This window comes from Neolamprologus brichardi, chromosome 12, assembly GCF_056152115.1.
Source record: "Neolamprologus brichardi isolate AB-2024 chromosome 12, ASM5615211v1, whole genome shotgun sequence".
Taxonomy (NCBI): Eukaryota; Metazoa; Chordata; class Actinopteri; order Cichliformes; family Cichlidae; genus Neolamprologus; species Neolamprologus brichardi.
Genome location: NC_142115.1, coordinates 11,430,958 through 11,443,782, shown reverse-complemented (window position 1 = coordinate 11,443,782; position 12,825 = coordinate 11,430,958). Strand labels below are relative to the sequence as shown.

General features: G+C 43.5%; 1 protein-coding gene across 1 annotated transcript in view; it reads left to right on the top strand.

Moving 5' to 3' along the window:
• The window catches only part of cacna1ba (calcium voltage-gated channel subunit alpha1 Ba), a 292,202-nt gene that overhangs the window by 201,919 nt on the left and 77,458 nt on the right, over window positions 1-12,825 (top strand). Inside the window, exons 36-37 of the mRNA XM_087849000.1 lie at window positions 10,300-10,450; window positions 11,794-11,921. Of these exons, the coding sequence (XP_087705126.1) occupies window positions 10,300-10,450; window positions 11,794-11,921 (279 nt within the window). The remainder of the gene's footprint in view (window positions 1-10,299; window positions 10,451-11,793; window positions 11,922-12,825) is intronic.

Here is a 12,825-nt window from a genome sequence, read left to right as displayed (position 1 = left end):
TTGGAGCTTGCTTGTTCAGGATGAGGACGGGAAGCTGCAAAACAATTCAGCCAAAAATTCTGGCTGGGTGTTTCTATTTTTTTTGTTGTTGTTGTTGTTTCTAATGATTTTAACCTATAATTTTCTTCCGACTGCTGCCCGTGGAGAATTGATCCAGGTCTGTTCCCCACCTGTAATCGACAGACTGAGAGACTTTCATTATTCACTGTGACTGCATATGTTTTCATCACTCCTAAAGCAACACATCTCTACTTATTTTGTTTTGACCTCTACTGACTTTAAACCCCAAAAATGAAATTTTTATTTGTTCTGAACCGCAAACACAAAAAATCTTCTTGATGTTGTTATTAATTCTTTTCATCCACAACACTACAAACTATGTTTTTTTTGTGTGTCCAACAGGGGAAGAAGGCGACCTGTAGTATCACTTCCCCCAGTTGGAGACAATTTCCCACTCACACTTCCACACTTTATATTTTCTTTTCATCATTTTCTTTCTCTTTTTACCCCATTGTTTTACACCCACACATTAACCTGTTAACTCACTCCTCCAAGCTCATTCTCCTTTCTCCCCAACAGCTCTCATGCAGTCCACAATGAAATTCTCCATTCATCCTCGAGTACTTGATCACCTTTAAATGTCACTGTTAATTTTATCAATTTATTTATCATTACCTTAACACTAATCCACTGTTTAGTTTCATCCATCCATTCGCTTCCGCTTATCCTTTGCAGGGTCGCGGGGAGCGCTGGAGCCTATCCCAGCTGTCATAGGGCGAGAAGCGGGGTACACCCTGGACAGGTCGCCAGTCTGTCGCAGGGCTAACACACAGGAACAGACAACCATTCACACTCACTAGTGGCAATTTGGATTATCCAATTAACCTATCCCCACAAGCTGCATTCTTTGGACGGTGGGAGGAAGCCGGAGTACCCGGAGAGAACCCACGCAAACACGGTGCTAACCACCTTGCCACCGTGCTGCCTAGTTGTCTTTATTTATTTTAGTTCACTTTCTCCTATTTGATCACTTTGATTTCTTGACTATTATTATTTCACAGAAAATCAACTAATGTACTTTTTCTCCCTTTTTGTCATCAAGGAATTCACACACACACTCACAGGCTGGTCACTCGCCCCCACCTTTCTCTCTCTCTCTCTCTCTCACACACACACACCTTTTACTTCTCCTTTGTTCCACCTGTGAACCCGCCCCTCGAGGCTGGCTCACACACACCTCATGCTTCTCGCAGTCCCATTCAAACTTTCTGCGTTCCTCTGCTGATTCAGGACAATGCCCTGATCAGCACACTGAGCGGATGCCGTCCACTCACACTTCACAAAACTAGGACAATTAGGCTCACAATCTTCAGATCGCGCCACATTTGCCTCACGAATTATTCAAACTGCGCCACGGACTTGATTCTCTTCCCCAGAAAAAAATAAAACCAAATTCAACCCCCCAATTGATTTTACAGTTTGCAACAATTCGTGACACGGCCTCCTGCCGCAATTTCTACACACCACAAACACACACTTTTAGACACAAATTCTTTTTGTTACTTTAATTGACTCCCGTACTTTGGACAAGACACAGACTCTAACTGCGCTTTCACACACACTACACAGTCTACACACACTGCAATCAGTGGGCTGAGCCAAGCAGTCGCACTCTCACTAACGAAGCAACTTGCCCCCACTCTCATGCAGGTTATCAACCGCGACTAGGATCCAACACCTAGCTTTAGTTATTTAAGGCGTCCCCGGTGCCTAGGTAACCACCCTGGATCTCCTGCCCTCACAGGTCCTACCCCCGTGTCCGAGAATAGGTGGAGCAACCAAGCCCGGAACACATGCGGCCCTCAGCCGGTGACGAGGCCTTAAACCCCGCTTTCTAACTAATAGTAACACACGTTTCCTGCTTTAAAGCATGGGGACGGGTCACAACACCGCCACTTTTTTTTAATAACTAAGACGGATCACACACCGCCGCGGATGAAACACCGATTCTACTAATCCGTAACAAACGTCTCCTGCTTTAATGCACTGAGATTTTCTTACAATGCACTAAACATCGACCTGAAGTTTTTAGCAAAAGTCTCTTGCTTTAGTCGTGCTGGGACGGACCCTAGCCACCTCTTTATTCTACTGAGTGAATTTACACTGCGATACGTTCAACTTAGCAAACAGATAATTTAGGCTTTAAACAATATGCACGGTTCGAAAATAAATGGGTTGTGCTTACCTTTTAATCATGTGAGCTACCTCTCTGTTCACCTCGTTTCACGATCTCAGCTCTGCCAATTTATCCTTCCTGGGCCTCAAGCGAATCCCCGGGTTTCACAGCACTAAAACTGTTGCGAAATCAGTTTCACCCCGATTCTTTTTATTCCTCGGGCATCCAGAGATGGCACCGGAACTCAGTAGTCATTTCACAAAACCTTTATTCATCTTTATTCATCTTCATTTAAGCATGCATCTTCTAGAAAGGGAGATGTGCAAGGCCGGTGTCCCTCTGCAGATCTTCACTGCTTTGTCTGTGAAACACAGTTTTGTAGAAGTGATCCCATCATAAAACCCCCATGGTGTGCTGCAAACTCTGTGTCTGTGTGTATGCACGAGCATGTGAGTGCCTGTGTGTGCGTGTACCCGTATGTCTATGTTAGTGCACGTGAGTGAGTGTGCGAGTGTTTAAGCACTGTGTAGGGTAAGACACTTTACCCTACCGCCTACTGGTGTTGGCCAGAGGGGCCGATGGCGCGATATGGCAGCCTCGCTTCTGTCAGTCTGCCCCAGGGCAGCTGTGGCTACAACCGTAGCTTGCCTCCACCAGTGTGTGAATGTGAGAGTGAATGAATAGTGGCATTGTAAAGTGCTTTGGGTGCCTTGAAAAGCACTATATAAATCCAATCCATTGTGTGTGTGTTTCTGCGTACGTGACTTCCTGCCGGTCATAAAAGTAATCTCCTAAGCTACACCAAATTCCTCTACACAACAGAGAAAACAGAGTTAACATATTACAAACACTGAGACCCCCACCCAGGTCTCCCCTGGGGAATTTCCACTCAACATTAACTTCTCTTTGCCTTACTTTCACAGTTCAAAGTGGGGGAGGGCCTCCTAGAAATCTACTCCTAAATTCATGACACACTCAGGCCTTTATTGCATCCAGGGCAGTGTCAGTGTCGCTACAATAATTCTACATCCTACCTAACACATTTTTAAACCCTCAAATAAGCTACGCATATCTTCACTTACCACACAAGAATCAGATCTTTCAGATAGGATGTATCTGCAATAAAACCTCCCCCAGCACAGGGTGGCTGGAGAGGGGGTCAGAGACAAAGGAATGGCTTTGATCCTACTGCTTGAACTAAACCTTTACAAATTTAAGAACCACAATGACACATTCAACAATTTGACTTAACAGTTATCATCCGACTACACTTCTCCAGTCCAAACGACATTCCAATGTTATAGCTGTATATCTTAGTGGTGTGGATCAGTGAATCAATGTCTTGTTCGCTCTTGCCATACAGCTTGATGTCATCCATGTACAAGAGGTGGATGATATCAAGCTTCATTCTGTAGTCAGTATCCGTAGCCAGCCTCGTTAATGATCTCCCTGAGGGGATTCAGGCCCATGCATAACAGCAGTGGGGTAGATATGGCACTTGATGGCAACTTGTGCTATCAGCTTGAAGTTGGCCTCTATTGTTTTTTGCCATACCCCCATGAGTCCCTGATGAAGGCTCTTCAGGTCCTGTTGATCTTGTACAGTTATAGGCATTCCAGGATCCAGGTGTGGGATATTGAATCATAGGCCTTCTTGTAGTCAATCCAGGTGCACAGGTTGGTCAGCCTAGTCTTGCAGTCTTGGACGACTGCTCTGTCTGCCAATAGCTGGTGTTTTGCTCCTCTGATATTCTTGCTATGATGTCTGACAGGCGCTTCCATGTGGTACTGTTATTCAAGATTCAAGATTTTTATTTGCCATTTGCACACAGGACCAACAGTCCATACACATTGGAATTCTTGTGCATAGCTCTCCAGGTCAAATTATTTTTTACAAAGTAAAAACAAAGCAACTAAAAAAGAGAATAGAAATAAAGCAAAGAATGGAGCAATCATTGTATTTACTATATACAAAACACACTGTACAGAGAGGGTGGTAATGCACTTCTTAGGAACATATAATATTGCACATTTTCACAAATCTGTTTCACAGATCTGTTTCAGTGAATATATTGCACATTAATCAGTGATTTATCCCATTGTATAATGAAATGAGGTGAGGTAGTGCTGTGTTATTTTAAGTGTTCAGTGTTTTTTTTATGTTATGCCATCAGTCTGACTGTTGTATGTTGAGTGTTATGTTGAATATTCAGTGTTTGTGTTTTGCCATCAGTCTGACAGTTGCGGGGAAGAAGCTGTTGAAAAAGCTTGTTCTGTGTGTGATGATGCTCTCAGCTCTGTTGTGTCTAAGGAAGTATATACACTTTTTGTGTCTGAGCAGAGGGTGAACTAGATGGTGTGGGTCCCTGGTAATTCTCTCTGCTCTTTTTCAGCAGCGTTGTGTGTACAGAGAGTCCATGGAAGGAAGTTTTGTTCCTATGATCCTCTCCGCAGACTTTATGACTCTTTACTGTTATAGGACTTTTCCCTTCTGGGGGTCCTTGGGGATCAGGACTGTCTGGCCTTCGGTTAGCCATTCTGGTTGTCTCTCATCAACTAGCAGCTGGTTCATTTGTACTGCCAGATGCTCGTGGAGTGCAGTCAGCTTCTTCAGCCAGTAGGCGTGAACCATGTCGGGCCCTGGTGCTGTCCAACTCTTCATACTGGAGACCCTTTCTTGGATATCTGCCACTGTGATGGTTACTGAACCCTGTTCAGGGAGGTCTCTGTGGTCTGCTCTTTGATCCACTATCCGCTAAATATTGCTGTTATGGATGGCGTCCTTCTCCCATATGTTCTTCCAGTATTGCTCGGTTTCCAGCCTTGGTGGTGCTGCTCTTATATTATTCCCTTGCCACTGAGAGTACACCTTGGTTGGTTCTGTGGAGAAAAACTGGTTTATTCGCCTGCCTTCAATCTATTTGGTGTACCTCTTCAAGCGGCTGGCCAAGGCTGTGAGTCGTTTCTTGGCAGTTTCCAAGGCCTCAGGTATGGACAGCTTGCTGTACTTCTTAGGCACCTTCTTCATTGCACATTTCTGCAGCTCTGATAGTTGGCTAACCTCCCTCCCTGCTATCTTGATCTTGGTCTCTAGTCTCCTTCTCCATGGTCTGTACTGCTTCTTGTAGCTGTTCAGCTTGTAGCCAAGCATCTAACTGATCACCGTTGCCGTGGTGTAGATCACTTGGTTAGCCTTGGTAATAGTTGAGGTAGGTAAGGTTGAGGTAGGCTGTATTCACAACATCTAGTAGATCTAGGTTACTTCACGTAGGGTACTTCACGTAGTCTTGGTAACCGGCTACGGAGGATCCAGGTTTCAAACTTCACCATGATTCTAGTCGTGTCCAAATTCATGGGCTGCATCCTCCTGAGGACCCGGCCTGCGCGGTCTACGTGGGCCGGGTCCTCAGTAGGTTGGGTAGGCTGGAAGTAAACGACTGTGAAATTGGACGGTCTAGCCTTCTGATTAGCGTCACCGCTGTCTCGGTGGAGTTTAATAAACTCGGCCTTCTGCTCCTTGCTATCTAAAATATAACAGGGCACTGGCGTAAATTCTCGACCGTCTCACACTTCTGTTTAATCAGTTTTCTGTTTGACGTTTATTCAGCTATGTGAAAACCACCCAGGGCATTAATAAAGTTTTATCTAATCTAATCTAATAACTTTAATCTCAGCCAAACCGATTTACTCACGAACAAATGAAACACTGAAAAAAGGCTAAAAATAACATTTTTAGATTATCTAAGTGACTTATATATTTAACCTGAGTAGCGAAAGTCCGCGGTGATCTGAAAATGATGTGCCGGGAGTGGTGCCGCTCTCAGCGGCTCCAGTGACCCTCGAGCTCCCGGCTACTTATCGAGCTGGTGGGTAACAGACGTCTCCGAAAACGTCGGAGCACTTTTGCAAATATGCGATGTCTTGATAAACCAAGCAGATATTTGAAGTTTACACAGCTACATTCTCGCCTAAAAAATATGCTAAAACTGTATTTTGTGACCCAGAAAGAGTAATAAGAGTAATATTAAAAACTTAGTAGCGGCCGCCATTGTTGAAAACTGGAATTGGCTTGGCCACGCTATGAATTCTGGGATATGGTGGGCCACGAAGGACACACCTGACCCATTCTTCAAATTCGGGGAAAAGGAGGACACATTTGTCGGCTGCATTCGGAGAAGTCTACGAATTTGGACAGCCTTCGTCGCGTCAGCCTTCGTCGCGTCGCTGTGACGTAATCGCTGTGACGTACAAATGCGTCCTCAGGAGGATGCAGCCCATAAATTTGGACACAACCTCTATCTCTCAGGTCAGTTCCTCTCGTACTCAACAATCCTTCTTCCATCGCACTTGGGGCTTGCTACCGTGATATATATATATATATATATATATATATATATATATATATATATATATATATATATATAAATAAGAGCCTTCATCAGGAACTCAATGGGGATGTGGCGTACAACACTAGAGGCCAACTCCAAGCCCATAGCACAAGTCACCATTAAGTGCGGGATCTACCAAGGAGATGCTCTGCCCCCACTGCTGTTCTGCATAGGCCTGAACCCCCTCAGTGAGATCATTAACAAGACTGGCTACGGATACCGACTACGGAACGGAGCAGTTGTCAGTCACCTCCTGTACATGGATGACATCAAGCTGTATGCCAAGAGTGAACGAGACATCGATTCACTGATCCACACTAGCAGGATCTACAGCAATGACATTGGAATGTCGTTCGGGCTGGAGAAGTGTAGTCGGATGGTAACAAAGAGAGGGAAGGTAGTCAAAACTGAGGGGATTGAACTACCAGAAGGCAACATTGCAGACATAGAGGACAGTTACAAGTACCTGGGGATCCCGCAGGCGAATGGGAACCATGAAGAGGCCGCTAGGAAAGCTGCAACCATCAAGTACCTGCAGAGGGTCAGGCAAGTCCTGAGGAGTCAGTTGAACGGTAAGAACAAGATCCGGGCCATCAACACGTACGCCCTGCCCGTGATCAGGTACCCTGCTGGGGTAATAGGCTGGCCAAAGGAGGAGATAGAAGCCACTGACATAAAGACAAGAAAGCTCCTTACCATGCATGGAGGGTTTCACCCCAAGTCCAGCACCCTGAGGCTGTACGCTAAGCGGAAGGAAGGGGGTCGGGGACTGGTGAGTGTCAGCACCACAGTCCAGGATGAGACAACGAACATCCAAGAATACATCACGAAGATGGCCCCAACTGACAGCGTGCTCAGTGAATACCTCAGGCAGCAGAAACCCAAGAAAGAGGAGGGAGACGAGGAACCATCATGGAAGGACAGGCCCCTGCACGGTATGTACCACCGGCAGATAGAGGAGGTGGCTGATATCCAGAAATCCTACCAGTGGCTGGACAAAGCTGGACTGAAAGATAGCACAGAGGCACTAATCATGGCAGCACAAGAACAAGCTCTGAGTACAAGATCCATAGAGGCTGGGGTCTATCACACCAGGCAAGACCCCAGGTGCAGGCTGTGTAAAGATGCCCCAGAGACAATACAGCACATAACAGCAGGGTGCAAGATGCTAGCAGGCAAGGCATACATGGAACGCCATAACCAAGTGGCCGGCATAGTGTACAGGAACATCTGTGCCGAGTATAACCTGGAAGTCCCGAGGTCAAAATGGGAAATGCCCCCAAGGGTGGTGGAGAATGACCGAGCTAAGATCCTGTGGGACTTCCAGATACAGACGGACAAAATGGTGGTGGCTAACCAACCGGACATAGTGGTGGTAGACAAACAGAAGAAGACGGCCGTAGTGATCGATGTAGCGGTTCCGAATGACAGCAATATCAGGAAGAAGGAACACAAGAAGCTGGAGAAATACCAAGGGCTCAGAGAAGAGCTCGAGAGGATGTGGAGGGTGAAGGTATCGGTGGTCCCCGTGGTAATCGGAGCACTAGGTGCGGTGACTCCCAAGCTAGGCGAGTGGCTCCAGCAGATCCCGGGAATAACATCGGAGATCTCAGTCCAGAAGAGCGCAGTCCTGGGAACAGCTAAGATACTGCGCAGGACCCTCAAGCTCCCAGGCCTCTGGTAGAGGACCCGAGCTTGAAGGATAAAACCGCCCGCAGGGGCGTGCTGGGTGTTTTTATATATATATATATATATATATATATATATATACATACACAGTGGCTTGCAAAAGTATTCGGCCCCCTTGAACTTTTCCACATTTTGTCACATTACAGCCACAAACATGAATCAATTTTATTGGAATTCCACGTGAAAGACCAATACAAAGTGGTGTACACGTGAGAAGTGGAACAAAAAATTATACATGATTTGAAACATTTTTTCAAATAAATAACTGCAAAGTGGGGTGTGCGTAATTATTCAGCCCCGAGTCAATACTTTGTAGAACTACTTTTTGCTGCAATTACAGCTGCCAGTCTTTTAGGGTACGTCTTTACCAGCTTTGCACATCTAGAGACTGAAATCCTTGCCCATTCTTCTTTGCAAAACAGCTCCAGCTCAGTCAGATTAGATGGACAGCGTTTGTGAACAGCAGTTTTCAGATCTTGCCACAGATTCTCGATTGTATTTAGATCTGGACTTTGACTGGGCCATTCTAACACATGGATGTGTTTTGTTTTAAACCATTCCATTGTTGCCCTGGCTTTATGATTAGGGTCATTGTCCTGCTGGAAGGTGAACCTCTGCCCCAGTCTCAAGTCTTTTGCAGACTCCAAGAGGTTTTCTTCCAAGATTGCCCTGTATTTGGCTACATCCATCTTCCCATCAAATCTGACCAGCTTCCCTGTCCCTGCTGAAGAGAAGCACCCCCAGAGCATGATGCTGCCACCACCATATTTGACAGTGGGGATGGTGTGTTCAGAGTGATGTGCAGTGTTAGTTTTCCGCCACACATAGCGTTTTTCATTGTGGTCAAAAAGTTCCATTTTGGTCTCATCTGACCAGAGCACCTTCTTCCACATGTTTGCTGTGTCCCCCACATGGCTTGTGGCAAACTGCAAATGGGACTTCTTATGGTTTTCTGTTAACAATGGCTTTCTTCTTGCCACTCTTCCATAAAGACCAACTTTGTGCAGTGCACGACTAATAGTTGTCCTATGGACAGATTCCCCAACCTGAGCTGTAGATCTCTGCAGCTTGTCCAGAGTCACCATGGGCCTCTTGGCTGCATTTCTGATCAGCGCTCACCTTGTTGGGCCTGTGAGTTTAGGTGGACGGCCTTGTCTTGGTATGTTTACAGTTGTGCCATACTCCTTCCATTTCCCAATGATCGCTTGAACAGTGCTCCATGAGATGTTCAAGGCTTGGGAAACGATTTTGTAGCCAAAGCCTGCTTTAAATTCCTCAATAACTTTATCCCAGACCGGTCTGGTGTGTTCTTTGGTGTTGTTGCTCCCAATTTTCTCTTAGACAACTTCTGAGGCCGTCACAGAGCAGCTGTATTTGTACTGACATTAGATTACACATAGGTGCACTCTATTTAGTCATTAGCACTCATCAGGCAATGTCTATGGGCAACTGACTATACTCAGACCAAAGGGGGCTGAATAATTACGCACACCTCACTTTTCAGTTATTTATTTGTAAAAAATGTTTGGAATCATGTATGATTTTCGTTCCACTTCTCACGTGTACACCACTTTGTATTGGTCTTTCACGTGGAATTCCAATAAAATTGATTCATGTGGCTGTAATGTGACAAAATGTGGGAAAGTTCAAGGGGGCCGAATACTTTTGCAAGCCACTGTGTGTGTGTGTGTGCGTATGTATGTATGTATGTATGTATATATATATATATATATATATATATATATATATATATATATATATATATATCGCTTTAATAAACAGACTGTACTTTTTCTGCAAGACATATTAGCATCAGACTGATCTTCCTTCACTGAAAATAGTCAAAAATCAACCATGTTATTTTAAGTCAAGTCAAGTTAAAATTTGTTTCTCTATACCACATAAAACAGATTAGTGTACATCAAAGTGCTTCACAATAAATTTTAAGTTTGTTGAAGCTGAACTGGGGTGATGCACAATGTTGTCAATGTCTTCATTTAACCATTTCTGTTTCTCTTTTTCCTCTTCTCTCTCTATAATGTATCAGGAGTGCAACTGGAGAGGCTTGGCATGAGATCATGTTATCGTGCTTGAGTCACCGTACATGTGATGAGCGATCAGGGACCCACGGAAAAGAGTGTGGCAGCGATTTTGCCTATTTCTACTTTGTCTCTTTCATTTTTCTCTGCTCTTTCCTGGTCAGTACTGAAGCCTAAATGTCGCCATTGCAGCTGACACATTTGATTGTTTAACTATTGGCCAAAGAGTTTAACTAACTCTTACTTCTGCTTTTTTATAATATTTACGTCTAAATTGCTGATCACAAAACAGAGTAAATATAAAACTTACTGTAAAACCTCGCAGCTGCCCATCTTTAAGCCACCTAGTCAGAAATACGCATGTGCTAGTTAGTCACCACACATATATTTGGGACAGAGTAATGATCATTACTGGTCATTTTCTCAAATTTTTAATGAATGAATAAATCAACACTTGTTAATGAGTTTTTGTTAGTACAGGATTTGTGCTCCCTGAGAAGATACACATCCAGTATTCCAGCTGTTTAATTTTTTACATACATGCCAGATCCAGTATGTGTAATCGATACATGATACTTAAAAATGTGTGTTTTCAAGCCACTTAAAAATACAAAATACAGCATATATTTTTAAAGTAGCAACAGTTATATTGCTAAAATATAATATTGACCCTCCTAGGACCTGGCGTCCACATATATGGACATCACATTTAGGGTTATTTAGACCAACATATACTCAATTTTGCTCTACAAGGGCCTGATATCTACTTACGAGAACATTATACTGCTACTGTTATACTAAAATTTTAAACGAATATCCTCATATGTGGCTCTAATTTTTCTTAGAAAAAAAAAATCTGGTAATTCTTTGTTTTTACATTAATCGGGTCCTAATCAGCCCAAATATCAAAGAGAAATTAAAAGTGCATGCTGTGGAAGAGTTCAGGTCTTAGGAGGTTAAGATGTATGTCCTCTGTGTTTTTGGCATTATAAACTTCATTATAAACTGCTGTTCCATTTGTAATAAAACATTAAGACAGCATAAAAACAATGAAAGTGAAAAGTCATAATCAAAATATAAGAAAAGGTTCTTAAAAAATGGAAACAAGAGTAAATCAGAATCCACAGAATGCATAGAGGTGGCTTAGAAGTTATTGAATTAAAAACAGTGGAAACAACGGTATTAAGCTTTTTTTGAAGCAGTTTTTATCAGATTTGACTGGGGCAAATATAGATAGATATATTCTAAAGGGAACTGTGGGCATGTTTGCACATGTTTGCAATTACAGTACTTAAGTGTTTTTGCTTAACATCGATAATACTGTGAAGAACTATTTCAACATGTTTACATCAGTATCTTGTCTAGTTAGATAACATTTCATCTGTGAAATCCTAGAATTTAGTGTTAGCTTTTATTAGAATATCATAAAACATAAAAATAAATGTCTGTTATTTTTAATATTTCAAAACAACAGGTCTAACTACCTTATGTCTGTCTTCTAGATGCTGAACCTGTTTGTGGCTGTCATAATGGATAACTTTGAGTATCTGACCAGAGACTCGTCCATCCTGGGGCCTCATCACCTCGATGAGTTTATCCGGGTTTGGGCTGAGTATGACCCAGCTGCGTGGTATGTTCAAGCCTTCATCTGGCCCCAGAGAACAGAATACACAGTAAAGTGAAGGAAAAAACTCTCTAGCCTTACTCCTCTCTCCCCTGTTTGTGACTACGGTGACTGAACAAGGCCTCATTCCTGTACCTTGTTGTTTGCAGTCAGCCCTCTGATAATTATTGGGATTTTGTTTTTTTGTTTATTGTTTTGTTTTGTTTTGTTTTATTTTATTTTGGAAGCTGTCCTGAACGGTTGTTTATTTATGTGCTTGTTCTTTTCCGCAGCGGACGGATTTCCTATAAGGATATGTACAATTTGTTACGCATTATCTCACCCCCCCTTGGCTTAGGGAAGAACTGCCCTAATAGGGTAGCATACAAGGTTTGCAAATACCAGACATTTCCGTCACTAGGGTGCTTTGTGTACCTCTATGCCAAGAGAATTTTAACTGAATGGCTGTGCACCAATGAAATCGCCTTTACACTAGCACTTGCCCCTTCAAACTGTCTGGCTTTGGGTGATGATCCTGGAGTGGAAACAAAGTTTTCAAAGCTGCGGCACTGTCCCAACATGCTGCCTGCCATAAGACTTTCTTCTGTCTGTAATGTTTTAACTGCAGACTGCAATTTACTCTACAAACTGAGCCTTCAAAAGTCTTAAATTCAATTCAGTTATGGCAAATCAAAACCATCAAGAACAATGTGATCTTTTTTGTACATGTCTGCCTCGTGAAAGTTAGGCTATGAGCAACCACAGCAGATTTCAGGCTGGCATTGAAACCTTTGTCTCCGTACACCCTGGTTGTAGTACCAGTGAGATGTCTGCAAGCATGCTGTGGCAGACATCCCCATTACACTGCTCTCATCTCTCTTCCCTTTCATCAGCATCCTGTGTGGGTCTGACCATTGTCCCATTTTTCTCC